The sequence below is a fragment of the Neophocaena asiaeorientalis genome, unplaced genomic scaffold, assembly GCF_003031525.2.
Source record: "Neophocaena asiaeorientalis asiaeorientalis breed wild unplaced genomic scaffold, Neophocaena_asiaeorientalis_V1.1 scaffold473, whole genome shotgun sequence".
Classification (NCBI taxonomy): Eukaryota; Metazoa; Chordata; class Mammalia; order Artiodactyla; family Phocoenidae; genus Neophocaena; species Neophocaena asiaeorientalis.
This window is the reverse complement of record NW_020174935.1, coordinates 1,478,564-1,496,969: the sequence shown is the minus strand read 5'-3', so window position 1 is coordinate 1,496,969 and position 18,406 is coordinate 1,478,564. Positions and strand designations below refer to the sequence as shown.

Here is an 18,406-nt window from a genome sequence, read left to right as displayed (position 1 = left end):
TCCTGGGCCCCAACCTGTGAGGGGAGAAAGGCCTGTGGACCAACCCAAACCATGTGGTTTGGCCCTTCCCCAGCTCTCAGATCCTGCAGCTTCCAAAGGAGCAGCCTTCTCCCAGCCCCGCCATCCCTCCGTACCCAGCCGCGCAGAAATCCTCCTCACCGCTCTCAGGTGCGCTGGGTAAACTTTCACTCTGCGTGTTAAAGCTTGCAGCCCCTCAGGTTCCCAGTGCTTGTCACACCTACACCCTTAGAGTACCTTGGTTGTACACACGGGTAAACCGAGGCTGCAAGAAGTGAAATAAGTCATCAAAGGTCATACGGCTAAAGAAAAACACACCTCGAGCTCCCTGACCCACAGGCCACAGAACACCCCATCGGGCTAGCAGATTGGGTTGAATTACAGGGAGTTTGGGGCCTAGGATGAGACACAGGGTTGTGCTTCAGGCCCGCAGGCGGGGGTTGAGGAGGCTACTTCTCTCCCTGCTTCTCAGTGCCTTTTGGAACACGAGGAGAATGTTTTTTACTTGGCTGTAGAAAATCTGACCTCAATGTGAAAGGCTGGAAAGATTACTCTCCAATCGGGGCATTTTCCTCCTTGGGTGGGGCTGTTTATTTGCTGAAGGGATGCCCAGGGAATTTAACCCCCCATATCATTATCCTCCTGGCTCTGCCTTCCCCAGGGAAGCTCCTTGGCCCCAGGCAACCAGATGGAAGGACAGATGTTTGAGCACCACCCTGCCTGGTTCCACCTCCACCTAACCTGCCCCTGCACCAAGCCTGGGTGCGAGAGCTAGTGATGGGGCACAATTCCTTCCTCTGCAAATTGGGGCTAAACTTCCCACCCAGCAGAGGGGCCTGTCTGGGGTTGAAAGCAGAACCCCCTCTTGGGCCCCTCATTCAGAACCCCCCCCCAAAAAAAAAACATAGACCAGGACATACACTTCTAAACTGTGGAAAAAGAGAACTTGACTTTATTCAGAAAGTCTACAAAATACAGAAGGCGGATAACTCGCTTACTGTAAGTCAGAAAAATAAATAAATTCCGGGGGCCGGGCAATTATTTTTAAAAAACATTTTTTGGTTGTTTTTGCCATCCGGCTTCTCCTAAGTATAAGATAAAATGTGATTTATTTGCAGATATAAAATATAAAGTCCAGCTCAGGGCCACACACCACTTTTCCCGGGCAGTGGGCGCTGGGCTCTGGCTGGGGAGAATAACTTAGATTCATGCAATAAATAAACAGCAGGGAGGAGCGGCTGTATAGTTGGGGGCGGGCAGGCGGGGGAAGGCTCGAGCCGGGCTTCCCAAGAGAATGGCGATCAATGGCAGTGGTCAGCCCCCATCCCACAGGGTGGACAGGTGGGACCCTTCCCTTTAGGGACCCCTATCCCAGGCTGCAGAACCATAGGATCTGTCTTCTCATCTCCCCACCGCCACAGTGGTCACCTCCTTGGTCCCCTTTCTCTTTGGCTGGCCAGCTCCCTGGCTGCAGGGAGAGCCCAGGGTTGAGCCTGGCCAGCTCCTTCCCTCTCTTCCATCTGCATCACCTTCTCTCTCCCTCTACTTCTCTTCACCTGACTCACAGAGAGCCATCTCCCAGGCCACGGAGGCCCTTTCACCACCTGTTCAGGCCCTGGCCGCTGTCCCCCTGACAACCATGGCTGGAATCTCAGGGCAGCGTGGGAAGACAGGGTTCCAGCTCAACCACTAAGCATATGTGGCCTTGGGCACGTCCGATAGAGGCCTGTTTTCTCATCTGTTAAGTGGGCTTCACTAGGTGATTTCTAATGAGTCTTCCAGCTTTGGAAGGCCAGGCATCCGGGTGCAAGGCGGAGGCGGGAGCATCAGCTTCCCAGCTAGACAGCCCCACAAGACCCATACCGGGCCAAGCCTAGTCCTGTATCCCTGGCGGGTGGGGAGGGGCTGATGGCACAAGCTGAGCTGTTACAAAATGAGGGGTGGCCGTCTTCCCCTCGATGGCCCTTCTCTCACCCGCTCTGTATCCCCTCCTCCCAAACTAAGAAGTCTGAAATTTTCTACCAGAGGAAACCCCAGACCCCGACCCCACCTACCTCCTATCTCATCACCGTTGCCCCTCCCCAGGGCCATTAGGTCCCAGTTTCAGGGGCCGCAGGAGGAAGACAGGCTCTGGGGAGGGGAACGTGTGTGTTCACCACGGGGGCTGGTGGCTGCAGAGATATGGCACTTGGAGACAGAGACTGCGCTTAGGCACTTAGGGAAGGCAGCTGGGGTCAGAGGGGCCTGTGGTTTGGAGATCCGGACCGGGGGCGGGGCCGGGGCTCGGGGCTGACTTGACGATGGTGATGACGCTGGCCGGAGCCACCAGCGCGGCGGGCCCGCGGGCGGCGGCCACGGAGCGGGCGAAGCCCTGCAGCGCCTCGCACTTGCCGCGCAGCGCGTCGAGCTCCAAGCGCATGGCGGCGTTCTCGCGCGCCAGCTTGTCCACCTCGCGCTCCAGCTCCGACTTCTGCTTCTGCAGCTCCTCTTTCTGGCACACGCGCTTCACGCGGCAGCTGGCTGCGTAGCCGCGGTTCTTGAGTGTGCGGCGCCGCTGCTTGAGCCGCGTCACCTCCTCGGCTGAGAGCCCGCGCAGGTGCCGGTTCAGCTCGCGCACCGACAGCCCCATCAGCGCCTCGTCGGACAGGTGTGGCGTGTTCTCGCTCAGCTCGCGCTTGATCTGCGGGCAGCAGGTCGGGTGCATGGGGAAACTGAGGCCCAGGGTCACAGTGCGACCTGCGGGCCCAGAGCTCTGGACCTGGCGCGCAGCAGGTGCTGGGGACGGCTCCCCCTCCACCGCTAGTATTCCCCCTTCACCGCCAGGGGCACTGAGGTGGTGGCTGGACTTGCTCCAAGACTCGGAAGGGGAGCAGTAATCCCGAAAGGGGAAACCGGGCCAAACCGGGATCTGAACACAAAAGGAGCCACCCCAGAGCTCAGCCCAGATTCTAACCCAGCGACCGGGCCTGGACTCAGCCAGAGAAACCCAGGAAAGCACTTTGAAGTCCTACAGCCCAGGGAACGTTGTTCCATGGGGAAGCAGGTCCAGAGAGGGAAGTGACCTGCCTCGGGGCACACAGCCTGTGGCCAGAGCCCTGGCCTCTTGGTTTCCCAGCCCGGGGCCCTTTCAGTGGCTTCATGAGTGCTGAGCCACTCTTGGGGATTCCAGAGGGGAAGTTGGGATGGGAGCTCAGCGGGGGCAGGGAGGGAGGGGAGGACCAGAGACAATAAGGGCTGCCTTCTCACCTTCAGGGCTTTGCTGGATAAGGGATCCACAGACATGTTTGCAGAAGGTGCCCTCTGGGCTGAGACCTAGGGGAGACAGGAGGCCAAGGTCAGTTTTTTTTCCCACTTGGAATAAAACCCAAACACACTACCTTGGCATTCAAGGCCCCTGCTGTCTTACAACTCATCTCATACCACTTTCCTCTGCCCCAGTGGTCCAGCCACAGTGGCCTCACTGAGTGGTTCATTCCAGCCTCAGGGCCTTTGCTGTTCTCTTTACTGTTCTCTTCCAGACTCTTCATCATTTAGGTCTTTGCTCAGTGCCACCTGTTCAAAAAGGTCTAACTATCCAGCTAAACCACTCCTTGTGCCATATCACATAACCCCATTTACTAACCCACAGGCACCCCAGACTCATTTCCCACTACTGCCCGCCTCCATTCGGCACTCCAGCCACAAGGAATTTCTTCTTTTTTTTTTTAATATTTAGTTATTTAATTTATTCATTTGGTTGTGCTGGGGCTTAGTTGCGGCAGGCAAGCTCCTTAGTTGCGGCACGTGGGCTCCTTAGCTGTGGCATGCATGTGGGATCTAGTTCCATGACCAGGGATCGAACCTGGGCCCCTTGCATTGGGAGCACGGAGTCTTAACCACTGTGCCACTAGGGAAGTCCCAGAATTACTTACACTTCCTCTCACCCTATGCTTTCTTGCCTTTGGGCTGCCCCAAACCTTGTGACACTTCTCCCCCCACCCCCACTTTATCTGGCAGACCCTACTATTCAGCCTTCTGCCCTGGACGTAGACATCTCTTCCTCCAGGAAGCCCTCCCAGGCTCCTAGGACTTGTTCAACACCACCCACCCCAGCAGTTCTCCCCTACGTTGTAATGGTCTGTTTCCTTGACTCCCTACCAGACAGGGAGCTCCACAGGCAAGAACCAGGCCCAGGCAGCTTTGGGTGCTGAGGCTGCCAGCACAGGGGCTGGCAGGGAGCAGGCACCGGTGAAGCATGGATGGGTCTATGACACCGTCCGTCACCCAGCTTGTCAGAGTCTGAACCGAACGCCAAGCCCAAGCCCCGCTGAATACCATCGAGAGACAAACCTCTTGGCCCTACCTCCGATTCTTCCTGCTTTCCATCTGCCTCCTGGCTTCTGCATGGCAGGGATGGTACACAGACACCAGGAGGATGGGAAGGGAGCAGAAGGGATTCTATCCTCATGACTGGCTCCCAGGTGGGGTACGGGAGAGGAACATGGGATTAAGGGTAAAGCCTGGGTTTGAGTCCCATCTCTCTTTTCCCCAGGCTGTGTGACTGTGGGCAAGCCCCTCCACCTCTCTGGGTCTCCACTTTCCCATCTGTAGGATGCAAACAATACCTGCCTCGCAGGGTTTTGGTGGAACTAAGTGGTACAAACCAGAGAGGTCAGTGAGCACCTGGGTGGTTATTAGAATTGCCGAGTCTGTCCAGGAGGGGTTGGGCCTGTAGCAGTTCCTGGGACCTCGCTTTGATTTGGCAGCTCCGGCTGGCCAGAGCCACACAGGAAAGGTCCTGAGAGACCGTCTGGCCCCTGCCTCCTCACTTCACCCAGGGGGAGGTGGAGACAAGAGAGGGGCATCTCTTGCCTGAAGTCACACAGCCTGTGAATGGCTGCCTCCCCCCAAATCAGGAGGAATTCTGAACACCTGTAAAGGCCCCAGGACTGAATCCTGATCCCTTTCACACCATCATCACCCCAGTTCTCCCAACAACCCTGTGAGGCCAGAGATGTCAATAGAGTAGTCCAGGGTCACACAGCTAACAGGGGGTGGATCCTGGGACTGAGGCCACATTGAGCCACGTGTCTCCTCCCAGTGTGGCCCTTACAGGGCACCCTCTCTGGGCCCTGTTTCCCCAACCCTGTGAAGCGGAGGACTTGCCAGTCTACAAGGCTGCCCAGCTCTGATGTGCTAGGATTTGTATTGGGTCTGTTAGGGATATGCAAATGACATACAGATATCCAGGCCCCCTGGCCGGTTGTTCAGGGAGCTGGGGTGTTAGGTGACACCCAGGCAGTCTGGGCTACGCGGAGAGCCTAATGGGAGAGGGGAAGCCTCTCCTGACATAGGTTAACTAAGAGCCTGCTGGGTGCTGAGCACAGGGTGCTATGGCTGATGCAGAACTTGGGAGGCATGTCCCCTCAGATAAGTCATTTTTCCTCTCTGGACCTTGGCTTCCTCACTTATAAAGTGGGGACAATCATCATAGTATTAGCGTGTAAAATACAAGAGGCTTAGACAAGATCAGCAGTGGCAGACGGTTTGGTTTATCTCACCATCACCCCTCCCTCCACTCCTAACACAGACATCAGTAATCAATCACAGCACTTTTTCCCACTGAGGTTGGACACAACCTCAGAATCCTCGTCAACGCAGCCCTCCAGATTAGGCCCAAGAGGAAACTGTTGGCCATGCCCTCTTCTATCTAATGGCTGAAGGCCCCACCCCCTCTGCTGGCTGTGATTCTAAGTACTTTGGGGCCCTAGGGAAGCTCTGAACCTGTTCTTCCCTCCTTTCATCTTCCTCCCCCTGACCTCCCCTCAGCAGCCTCAAGCACATGCTGGATGTCAGCTGAGGCACCTATGTTTGCGCAGGAATGTCCTAGCTCAGCAAAGTCAGGCAACCACAGAGGGAAAGTCACAAGAAGGGGGACCTTTCTGATAACCTCAGGCTTTCAGCCTCCAACTTCAGGCCAGGGGCTGCTGGGCTGTCAGCCAAGGGGCCAGGGTCCTCCACCAGGCTGCCTCGGCCAGTCCGGTAGACCTGGGACCTGAGACAGCAGCTGTTCCAACCTCCTTGTTCTGTAACTGAAGCAACAGGGCAGCTGTTTGGTGGCAGTGGTGGGCTGGAACCCAGGAGTCCCGACCCCCAGCTCAGGGCTCTTTCTTCGTTGCCAGTCACCGCACTTCCCTCACGCCCCCAGCCCTGCTTCTTCCCTTTTTCTTCTTGAGGCCCGCAGAGCTGACCTCTGGGGTCTGCAGGTTCCTAACATTCCCTTGGAGGCCTGGAGAATGAACTTACTCTTGGGGGATTGACAGCTTACTCTTGGGGGATTGACAGCTGCCCTGCCCAGTCAGCAGCCACATCCCCGGCCCCCTAGTAGACGGCCCACCCGCTGGCATGGGCTATTCGCTGACTGCTGAGCCATTTTGCTTCCTCTGTGAGGACAGAGGGAAAAAATGTGTTTTCCTGGGCCTTGGCAGCCAGCACTGGTGGAGCCTCCTCCCTGCTGGAAGGGGAGCAAAGCTGGGAGAACCCAGCTGGGAAGTGGGAGCCTGGGGGTCCAGCTCAGGTTCTACCACCTGCTCACACCTGCTGTGTGACTTCAGGTACGCCACTCCCTCTCTCTGGGCCCAACACGCAAAACCACCAAGCCTAAGGTACCTCCTAGCACTGACAGTCTCAGAGTTTAGAGTGTCAGCTTCTGGCCCAGAATGGAGCTCCAAGACCACTAGCAGAGTAGAGACCCTGGAGGAAGGGAAAGGAAATCAGGGAAGGCTTCTTGGGGGCAGGGGCATGAGAACACAAACTCAGAGACTATCAGCCTCAACCTTCCCTCTGCTCCACTTGCATAGCCAGGGACCACTTCCTCTTTCAGCTGAACCATGACCAAAGCCACCTCCTCACTGGCCTCTAGTTGTGCCTGCCTCCACCTCTGACTCCACCATCTATCCTCCCCCAAGAGCTGTCAGAGGGAGCATTACTGACACAAGCCTATAAACCTGATCATGTTCGGCCCATTTCAAAACCCTAGGACGCCAGCCTCCCTTCCAGCCCTTTGGGCCTCCACTATGTTCTCTCCCTACTCTCTTCCAGGATCCTCAGGCTGACAATAAATGAATGAGCACCCAGTAAACTCTACCATCTCTGCACTTTTCCTAGAGGGTCACACGGGGTGTGTGTGGAGGGGGGTGGGGGGAGGATGTCACCTGGACCCTGAAGTATCTGCTCGCTTTGGAAAAACTGCTTCAAGAATCCTACAGCCCATGCCCAGGCTTCTTGCTTCCCTGGGGTTCCCAGGGCTTTTTCTCTAGGTGTTGTGGAGTTCTACCAGAATACTGACCCAGTGCTCATTCATTCATTCAATCAGCAAACACCCAAGAAGCACCTACCCTGTAGGTGCCAGGATCAGTGCTGGGCTTCCTCAGACCCAAAGTTGAATCAAAGCCCCTGCCCTCAAGGCATTCATAGATGATCATCACTTGAACTGACAACCTGGCTGACTGGTCACCTCCTCAGGGAAGCCTTCCTTGATTGCCCTGGCTAAATCAGAGCTCTGTTATATACTTTCTAACCACAGTGACTTCTCCCTCATACCACCCATCTCAGCTGTGGTTTTACATTTAGGTTAGTGGCTCTTCCTTCAACTTCATCTCCCTTCCTTGACTGTAAGCTCCCAGAGGGCAGGCTTTGGATCTGATTTGTTCACCATGTTATCCCCAGCATCTAGGCCTTGATGGGCTCCACGGCAATGCAGGCTAAAAGTGTTAGGACTGAGGGAGGCATAGAGGCCAAGGGAGCCGACATTGGGTCCTGGACCCTACTGAAGGCCCAGGGGTGGTTCCATGGGAGGTTAAACCTCTCAGTACTAGCTTTCCATCTATGACTGAGTCAACCAGCCATTCCCTCTTGCCCCCCAACCCCCTGGTCCCTAGCCCTATGCAGGGATGTTTCTTGCCCAGCTTTGAGGATGGGCCTGCTTGATTCCTGTGCTCCTGGCGGCCGCCTCCCTTACTTGGACCCCACATACTTCTGGACACCCTTGGCCTCAGCCCGGGGTGGTCAGCTCTGCTTTCTCTCCCACAGTTCCCCTGGAAATTAGTCTGTGTGTGCAGGCTGCCATACCTCCCCCATTCTACTCCCATCCTACCACCTTGGATGTTACCTAGTTCCTGTTGCAGATGGGGACATGGAAGTTCCCAGCTGTGGTAGCTGCTCAAAGATTCAAAGTTAAAAGTTTATCTGATCGGACTTCCCTGGTGGCTCAGTGGTTAAGAATCCGCCTGCCGATGCAGGGGACACAGGTTTGATCCCTGGTCCGGGAAGATCCTACATGCCGTGGAGCAACTAAGCCCGTGCACCACAACTACTGAGCCTGCGCTCTAGAGCCTGGGAGCCACAACTACTGAGCCCATGTGCCTTGCGCCTGTGCTCTGCAACAAGAGAAGCCACTGCAATGAGAAGCCCACGCACGGCAACGAAGAGCAGCCCCCCCTCGCTGCAACTAGAGAAAGCCCACATGCAGCAACGAAGACCCAATGCAGCCAAAAATAAATAAATAAAGTAAATTTATTTTTTTAAAAAAAGGTAATCTAATCAAGCTCAATGCCCTCCTCCCAACCCCCATGATTCTGTAGCCTTGTGGGTGGGAGGACAGGGAGGGCAGAATAGGACCAAGGAATCCCTAACCCCCAGCCCACCCCTCAGCCTCCCTCAGCAGGGGGCTGATGGGGAGGGGGCGGGGTGAGGTTGAGGGCCCCACCCCTCACGCATTACCCCCTCATGCACCAAGACCAGCAGTCCCACTGCTTATTTTCCATGCCTGGCCCAGGCCCTCAACTATCTCCTCAGGTCCAGTCATCCATAGGTCTGTCTGACTAGTCCCACCTGTGAACTGAAACCACCAGGAGTGCAGAAACCAGCTCCACCCCAACCTTGGGTTCTCACCCTCCCTGACCCAGCAGGTACAACCTCTAGAACCCAGACCACCCAGAGGAAGCGTGGTATCCCTTCCTACCTCCGACTTTTGCCGTGGGTTTTTCTGGCTCTTCCTGTTTCTCCTGAGACTGAAGGGTTGGGCAACCCTGGGGATGAAGGAGAGTCCTGAGGGGAGAGTCTGTCTTCCCCCAGCTAGCCAGAAAACCTTGGGACAAGGACCTGGACCCCAGCCTACTTTGTTGCCAGACCCACTAGGGTGCTGGGGCCAGGGGTGGCCCCCTCACCTCGTCGCCCAGACGAGCCCGGTGGGATCTTTGATATTTCGCCCCACCCTGTGGCTGAAGGCGCCGGCTCTGGGTGGGGGAAAAACACCGCGGGTCACATGGCTGCGGTCCTGGGAAACTCCGGGGAGAGCAAGGGCCTGAACGCCGCCGGCTGGTGGAGAGGAGACAACCCGGGAGAGAATTCCCGGACCCCTTGTGACTATGGACTGGGGCGCTTCTCTAGCTGCGTCCCTATTCCGTGTTTATTCCTGTGGTCACTCTCTCTCCGAGGTACGCTCCGCTGGTACACAGGCGCCAGGGTCCTTATCCTCCTGGGAGCGCGCGGACACACACACACACACACACACACACACACACACACTCACACACGCACACTCCCCAAGGTACACGGCGCAAGCACGCACCTGACGGCATACCCAGGAAGGTGGCCAGGGAACACACACGCACGGCCGCCCTCGGACGTAAACAAACCGCGCACGCACGGCCCGCGGGCACCGGTCCAGGGACTGTTCTCACCGAGTCACGTACTTTCACACACCGCTCCCGGCCCCGCCTGGGCGGACGCTGACGCTCGCCAGCCCGCGCTGTCCCTTCCTGCCTGGCTTCGCCGCCTCTCGGCCTGCGCCCCCCAAATGGGGCCCATAACCCCCGCACCCCGCCAAGCTTGCTTCGGCCGCGTCTCGGCCCCGCCGGACCTCTGCCCTTCCCCCACCACCAACTCCTCAAGCCAGTCGTCCCAGCGAGGGATCCACGGGAGCACCGACTGAGTGAGCCCCGGCGCCCTGCCCCAGGCACGTTCCCGGGGTGCGGAGACCCTGCCGCCTCCGGGTCCCGCGCGCCCGTCCCGGTCCAGGACCAGAGACACTCACCCGCCTCTCAGCCTGCTTCGCCTGGCGTCCCTGGCACTCGCGGGTCCCGCTGCCTTCTGAGCTGCTGTCCCGGCCCGCGCCCTGGTCAGTCTCCCCTCAGGTCCCGACCGCGGGTCGCTCCGAGCCCAGCTCCCGAGAGCGACGCGCCGAGTTTTGTTGTGGGGCGGGAAGCGCAGGGGGCCGCGCGGAGTTGTAAGGCGAGCTTCCCGGAATTACTCACTCATAGGATTCCTTTCATTCATAAAAACTCAGTCATGCGGTGATGGAAGACCCCCCCCCCAGCCAAGCCCCGCCCCCAGAATTTTCAATCCCAGTTAGAGTGCGGCTAGGGGCGTTCACGTGACACCTCACTAGAGCCGCTCGGATGAAGGTGTCATTTGTCTCATTTTACAGTCGACAGTTCTGGGCCTCCTTTCGACCTACACCCTCTGCCTTGATGATCTCATCTAGTCTCGTGGTTTTAAATGCCATCTATAGGCTCAGGAGCTCCAAATTTGTATTTCCAGAGCGAACAGCTTCTCTGAGTTTCAGACTGTATCCAACTGCCCACTCAACGCCTCCACGTGGGTACCAGATGGGGCCTGCATACCCTGCACGGCCAAAATCCAACTCCTGAGCATTAACCCTACCTCAGCAACCCACACCTCCAGTCTCTCCCACATCAGCTGTTCAAGCCCAGACCTAGGAGCCTTGCTGCATCCCTTTCTCCTTCCTCTTCACTTCATGAGTCAGGCTGGCTCCACCTCCAACACTACCCTGCATCTGACCGCTTCTGGCCACCCCCAGTCCTACCACCTGATCCAGGGACCATCAACTCACCTGGACAATGGCGGAGGGCTCCTGATAACTTCTTCACTTTGCCCCTAAAGGCTTTCTTTGCACACCAATGTTCTTCTCGAAACAAAGATCAGATTGTTTCACACTCTCCCACCCTCTGGCTTAACGCCCTCAAAGGTTTCCCTTTGCATTTAGAATATAAACTGTACTCCTCTCTTTGGCATACAGGACCCTAAGCCATCTGGCCTCTACCCAGCGCTGCAGCCTCACCTCCCGTCTCTCTCCCCTCACCACTACTCTTCAGCCACACTGCCCTTCTTACTGTTCCTCAAACACACCAAGCTCATTCCTGCCACAGGTCTGCGGCACTGCGGCATTCCTGCCACACTTGCTGTTTCCTCTTCTGTTCACTGCCTGGCTCTTTCTCATCTTTCAGGTGAGCTCAGATGTCCCTGCCTCAGAGACGTCTTTCCTGACAGCCCTGGCTAAAGGAGCCCCCACCTCTGAAATTCGTTTTTATACTACTTTAATATTCCCATAGGGTATTATCTTGCTTATGTATTTGCTTATTATTCAGTGTCAGTCTTCAACCAGAATGTAAATTTCATGAAGGTAGAACCTTGTCTATCTTGCCGACCACTTCACGTCCTGTACCTAGAGCAGTGCTCTGTACATAGTAAGCCTTCAATAAACGCACGTTGAAGAAATAAATGAGTGAAGGCTCAGAGAGGTAAAGTGACTTTCCAAAGTCACCCAGCCAGGAAGTATAAGAACTTGAGTTTGAATCCAGACCTAACTAATTCCTGATCCAGACGTTTGGGGCTCTGTCCAACTGGGTGGGGCCCAGCATAAATGTGGGGATGTATTCAGGGCCTGGAGCTCCACCCAAAAGAGGCGGCTTTGGGGGCAAAACGGGAGAGTGTCCCAGTTCCTTCTTTTCTTTGCTCATGGTGTTTCCATTGCCTGAAGTGCCTGCTGTCACTCTAAGAGCCATGTCTTTTTTTTTTGAAACTGACAACACAGCACCTACCTTATCTTACTGAGTAGGGCATAGGACCTCACCAACTAGGAGGTCTTTGTGTGGAGCCCTGGTCACCAGCAAGGCTCCCTCTTCCTTTGATGTAGTGTACTTTGATTTCAGAGCCCTTGCTATGCTTCCTTGCCTCTGGGCTGTGGGCCTTTGTCCACCTGGGATTGTGACATCTATCCCTTACCTCCCAAAAGCCTTGGGTTTCATATGCAGGTTGGCCCACTAGCTTCCCAAGTGACCAGATATTGCAGCAGTTATGTCTGGCACTCAAACAATTCCCCTTACCTTATATTTACATATCAAGGAGAGCCACTCATGTTACCTCTTGGGGTAAAAAGTTCTCAGTTTTAGAAACTGCACAATTGCGATTGTTTTCTTTACCCTCCATTTTCAATGAGCTTTTCAAAAGCTGAGGTCATAGTAGGTGCTCAGCTAGTGAATGAATCCCCAGTGGGTCTGCACAACACCCCTGGACACCAGGCTGCCTAAACCCTCTCCCATCCCCTGCCTGCCTGCATTAGGGGGTCAGGGCTTCAGTATCCACCCAGCAGGGACTGCTCCCCACGGATGTGTCTCCCTTTCTGGTCAAGGTCAAGGGACATGGTGCAATGTCATATTTAAAAGTGGGAGCTCTCTGGCTTGAAGGGGGTTCCTAATGGCCAAATCTGGGACAATTTGAACATCAAAAGAAGTAACAGTAACCATGGATTATAACCTACCGAATAAGGGAGGAATCCAAACTGATATGAATAAATAAATGAGAAAACTCCTCCTTCAAGTAAAAAGAAGGACAGAATTAGAAAATGACAATTAAGACCACAAAGTAATAATCGATTCCTCAAAGAATCACCAGTGGACACAAAAATTTGATGAGGAACGTGATATTACATGGGTCCAAAGTATTTCTCCATGGACAATTATTAATTACAAATAGAGTGAGAAACCTGGCAGGTACCATCTTCACTAAGTGACCAAAGTTAATATCACCAGGAATGGGATAAATTGACATGTGTAGCTCCTCAATGATTCATGGAGAAGGAGACAGCATCACTTCTGTGGTGTTCCTGCCAAAAATTCATACGATCGCTCTCATAAGGAAATATCAGACAAACCTAAATTGAGAGAAGTTCTATAAAATAACTGGAACTGTATGCTGAGAAAAAGTGACAGGATCATGAAAGATAAAGAAAGGGGAACTGCTCCAGATTAAAGGAGCCAGAGGAGATGATCGAACGCAACGTGGGACCCAGAATTTTCTTTCGTCATGAAGGACGTTATGAAGATAATTAGTAAAATCTGAATAAGGTCTGAACCCTAGATAATAGTATCGTATCGATGTTAATTTCCTGGTTTTGATCATTGTCCTATGGTCATGGTAGAGAATGTCCTCGATTTTAGGTAACACACACGGAAGTGCTTAGAGGTAAGGGGCATCTATCTGCAATTTACTCTCAAATGGTTCAAAACGAGATTGAGAGAGAGCAGATTATTGAGAAAATGTGATGAAATATTTACAATTGGGGAATCTGGGTGAAGTGCATATAGAAATTCTCTATCATTCCTGCAATTTTTGGTTTAATAAAGGAGTAGGTTTTTGTTTGGTTGGTTCTTTTTTGGCCGTGCCACGTGGCATGCGGGATTTTAGTTCCCCCATCGAACCTGTACCACCTGCAGTGGAAGTGTGGAGTCCTAACCACTGGACCCCCAGGGAAGTCCCTGTTTGTTAGTTTAAGGTAGGGGCTCTCAGGCGATTCAGTGGTTAGGACTCCAGGGTTTCACTACTGAGGGCCTGAGTTCAATCCCTGGTGGGGGAACTAAGATCCTGCAAGCCACTCGGCCCGGCCAAAAAAAAAGAAAAATTAAGTAGGGGCTCTCAAGTTAGCCTGTGGGCTCAAATCCCAGCCTCACCCATCACGAGCTGAGTGACTTAACCTCTCCGTGCCTCCTTTGTAACCTGGGTTTACTAATAGCGCCTGCTTCATAGATTGTGAAACAATTTCATGGGTTCACACTTAGAAGCATGGGGCACAGAGTCTCGTATGGAATAAATATTGGGTTAGAGAGAGATAAGTCCTCTGGAGTCCCCTAGGACACTCCCTCTGAGAACCTGCGTCTTCCCCAGGTGAGTGACTCGAAGCCAGTGAAGACCTCACCCTGCCCAGAGACCCCACCTCCTGTCAACAGGGAGTGGCCTTGTCGCCAGTTTCTACGAATAGAGCCACCCTCTGCCAGCACAGTCCAGCAGACCTCTAACTGGCCCAGCTAGTCGCTGTTCACCTGCTCGAGGGTCCAAAACACCAAACAGCGCCCAAGCAGGTCCCTGTGGGACCCTGGTGCACAGTAGGCACCTTGCCCGATAGTAGCGGCTCAGTAACCAGGCTTGACCCAAGCCAGGATCTGCAGCTCAGATCGCACCCCTGGCTGACCCCAGAGTGGGGCATTCCTTGCTCCGAGCTTCAGTTTTCCACCTGCAGAGTGAGAGTGTAGAATTAGGGCAGTGGTTTTTAAACAATCTCAAACCACAGTAAACTTTCTTCACATGAAAGTTGACTCTGCAGAATGTCCCTCCTCCTAAAACAGCTAGAGGCTGGGCTGCTATGGAGGAGACCAGGTTTGGCTTCAAGGTTCCCCTGTTGAGTGTTCTCTGGAGGCCCTTCCTGCCCTGAGATTTGATTTCCAGGCCCCCATGAATGCCTGTCCCTGGACCCTGGGGCCTTCCCTGCCCCGCTCTGCAGGGCAGCTCCATCAGCTGGGCTGGGTCCCACATTTCCTGCAGGGCCCTCTACTAGGTGGGAGTGATAATCAGAGGCATCCCTTTCGGCACCTTCAGGCACCTTATATTGTCCCAGTTCTTCCACCCACCGCACGGCCCATATCAGTTTCTTCTTACAGCTTATTACTTCTGACTATACTTATTCCTATTACGTTTACGAGATGCTTCCTTTGAGCCAAGCACAGTGCTAAATGCCTAAACCTGTTTGCGTAGTATATATTTTCCCATAGTGTATCTTTTCTCCCACTGCTAAACAAAACAATTATCCGAAACAAAAATTATCTGTACTTTTTATCACATTTCAATATCTTTATAAATTCAACTTTTCCTTCTTACCATAGCCCTCCCCAGTGAGGTGGAACGGTGGTGCAGAAACAATCATCCTCATTTTAAAGCTGACGTTCTGGGGATGACCTTGAGCCTTCAGGAGCGACATGGGGACTCTCTGGAGGCTGAGTGTCCTCTGTGGTGCCGGAGGAGGGCGAGCTCTGTTCCTCTAAATCCCAGTGGTCAGACTGGCTCAGGTCTCAGCATTTCTCTAGGACCGACCTACCCCAGGATGGTGTGGAATACAGCATATTCACCTGTCACCCAACCACCATTCTGCTTCCAAGGCTGCATCTCTCCACTGGATTGGTGAGAGGATTGTCAGTGTTTTGCTCCTGGGCCTACTTCCAGCTGCTTATTTGTGTTTTGTTTGTTTGTTTTGTTTTTAATATTTATTTATTTGGTTGCACTGGGTCTTAGGTGTGGCAGGCGGGCTCCTTAGTTGCGGCATGCGAACTCTTAGTTGCGGCATGTATGTGGGATCTAGTTCCCGGACCAGGGATCGAACCTGGGCCCCCTGCATTGGGAGAGCAGAGTCTTATCCCTGGACCACCAGGGAAGTCCCCCAGCTGCTTATTTGAATCCTTGCTCTGCGATGCACTACTTCCTGGCGACAGCCCTCACTCTTCATAGTCACTGAGGCATTGGACCAGCTGTATGTTCGAGGGGATGCATGGCAGAAAGCTGTCAAGGCAGGCCTTTTGGTGCCCTCGGCTTTCACCTTTGCTGGGTGGGCTTTGTTATTTCAACTATCAAGATGTGGGCACCTGCAAAGCTGTGGCTGTGCTGTGGAAGCTCTGACCCTTTAGACGTAATACCTTGAGAATTGATTGTAGACCAGCTCGCCTTTGCTCCGTCATGCCATTCAACTCACAATAACAAGGCAATAACAGATAAGTCCACTGGTGAGACAAACCTCTTCTCCTAATCACCTGGTTATTTTTTTAATTTTTAAAATATTTAATTAATTAATTTATTTTTTGGCTGCGTCGGGTCTTAGCTGCGCACGCGGGATCTTTCCTTGCGGTGCGCGGGCTTCTCTCTAGTTGTGGTGTGCAGGATCAATAGTTGTGGTGCAAGGGCTTAGTTGCCCCACGGCATGTGGGATCCCCTGCACTGGAAAGCGGATTCTTAACCACTGGACCACCAGGGAAGTCCCCTCCTGGTTATTTTTAGAATGTAATCTTTGAGGAAAGATGTGAGAGGAGTTGCATCCAAAAAGCTGTCAGACTGAGTTCTGTATGCTGGGGAGTTAATGGGGTGTCTCTCAGCTTCTCACAAGACTCACAGTATAACTAAACATTATATATGAGCTTTTGCCTTTTAATTTATCAAACTCTTAGAGGGAAATCAGCTTTATTACTCTCAATACCCGATCAAGCATCTATGTTTGTCCTAGGATGGTGGAGAAAGGGAAAGACTGTTATTTCGTAAGTAAAGGCTTGGCAGAAAATTAGGCAGTGTTTAGTTTTTGCAAACATCCCCTCTCTGTTCAGTTGATACCAGTTACCAATGGTTCTGTGTCCCGGGGAAATTTGAAAATTAGAAATGTTGATATTTCACATTACTGATTTCTAAATACTAGGAAGAAGAGCCTGGAGAGTTTCTGAATATAGAGAAGTTCCACGGAGGGAAGAGGTCCCTTTATAGACGTTTCAAATTGTTACAGATTCTAAACTGAGACTTAATCCTCAAATGTGTTTGTTTTACTGGTCCTAAAATAATCTGTCCACAAATATAAAATTATAAGTAGTAAGTTGTTTTTTTCCCACTGTGGGAATCTCTAATGTGAAAATGTATTCTATGAAGGTAAAGTTTTAAAAAAATCGAATGCTATATAATAAAAAGTAAATAAATAAGGCAAGCTGAGGTTCTGACTGATTTATGGGTTCACTAACTGTCCAGGGAGTACCCTCCTGTTGCTGGATGTGCCTCATGCCCTTAATCCTCTTCCCACATCTTAGGAGTTAGACGTTGCAGGTGAGGAAATTGAGACTCTGAGTGGTGAGGAAACTTGCCCAATATCACACAGCTAGTCCCCAGCAGAGGAGGACTTGAACCCAGGTGGTCTGACTCAAGGGCCATGCTCTCCCACTGCCCAGGGCCAGGCATAACCATGGGCTTTGTTGGAGAGAGATGTCCCCTGTCACGTGGCCATTCCCCACCCTCTTCTCCCTTCCTACTTTTAAATCATAAGGCAAACTAGGGAGGGGCTGGCAAAGGGTGTCCCTGCACTGGGCTGCTGTCTGCAAGGGTCCTGGGTCTGGGCTAGAGATGGTCCAGCAGGGAGAAAAATGAGTTTGAACAAATCCAGACAATCGCAGTAACTACTGTTGTCCCGTTTATGAGACACTTCCCTTGTGAACCTTTTATCACACAAAACGCTGTGAGATGAGTGTCTTTCTTGTCCCCACTGTGCAGATAAGGAAACTGAGGCTCGGAGAGGCAATGCCATTTGCTCAGGATACCCCAGTGAATAAAGGCCCTCACGACCTCTGTGTGAATATGAGCGTTTCGCTGCCACTTCACCAGCTTTGGGTGTTCCCTTTTTTTTTTTTTTTCTCATGGCCACGCCACATGGCATGTGGGATCTTAGTTCCTCTACCAGGGATCGAACCCATGCCCCCTGCAATGGAAGCACGGAGTCTTAACCACTGGACCACCGGGGAGGTCCCTGTTACCATTTTTTTTTAAGTTCTGCTAATTTTCTAGGCAAATAACATTGTCTTGTTTAAATTTACATTTCTCTGAATATGAATGGGCTTGGACACATTCCCTTACTTTTGCTCATCAGTTGAGTTTCTTCTCTGCAAACTGACATTTCAGGGTACTGAAAAGTACAGGTACATTTCTCTGTACTCTGCAAACTGACATTTCAGGGCCCTCAGACTTAGAACTGTACAGATGCCCTTTTTTCTCCCACCCCTCCATCATATTTTCCCTCTAAAAACTTTTTCCTCCTGACAGCTTCAGTGTACTTGGAAATCTGCCACTCCCAGTCTGAGTCCTTTCCATGCCCCGAGCCTGTAAACCCGTAACCTTGGGCACCTCGTTTGTCTGCTACCCTTCTGCCCTGCCAGCTGCTCTGGGCTTCAGAGAGAAACTACCACCGTGAACACGACACCCACAGCAACAAGACTCCACTGCAAAGTCATCCTCCCGTCACAGCCAGGCACTCGGGGTCCCTGATCACCGCCTCCCTTCTCCAAACCCCATTCTCGCTGGCCTCGTCCTCGCCCCCACCTGCGAGGCCCGGCCTCAGCTCCCTGCACTGTTCATCCCCTCCCTCTCAGTCCCGGCACAAGCTGTTCCTCCTCCGGCCCCAAAGCTACCTCCCTCTCTTCTTTCCTGGACCCTCAGACTCACCCTCCGGCTCCTGTCCTCTCAGCCCCGAAATTTCCCCAAG

General features: G+C 53.1%; 1 protein-coding gene and 1 pseudogene across 1 annotated transcript; one reads left to right on the top strand and one right to left on the bottom strand.

Annotated features, from left to right (window-relative positions):
- Positions 1–2,233: 2,233 nt before the first annotated feature.
- MAFF (MAF bZIP transcription factor F) lies at positions 2,234–10,289 on the bottom strand. Its single transcript, XM_024761551.1, has 3 exons — positions 10,094–10,289; positions 3,265–3,330; positions 2,234–2,698 (listed from the first exon to the last, which is right to left on the bottom strand). Exons 2-3 carry the CDS (start codon positions 3,298–3,300, stop codon positions 2,234–2,236), a joined length of 501 nt encoding a protein of 166 aa, XP_024617319.1. The 5' UTR covers positions 3,301–3,330; positions 10,094–10,289.
- Positions 10,290–15,107: 4,818 nt separating this feature from the next.
- On the top strand, positions 15,108–15,801 carry LOC112410837 (succinate dehydrogenase [ubiquinone] cytochrome b small subunit, mitochondrial-like; annotated as a pseudogene).
- The last annotated feature ends 2,605 nt before the right edge of the window (positions 15,802–18,406 follow it).

Bases quoted from the DNA above. Each gene is read 5' to 3' on its own strand.
- MAFF (XM_024761551.1), bottom strand. From the start codon at position 3,300: ATGTCTGTGGATCCCTTATCCAGCAAAGCCCTGAAG. The intron at 2,699-3,264 runs GTGAGAAGGCAG...TGCTGCCCGCAG, and splicing joins TATCCAGCAAAGCCCTGAAG to ATCAAGCGCGAGCTGAGCGA.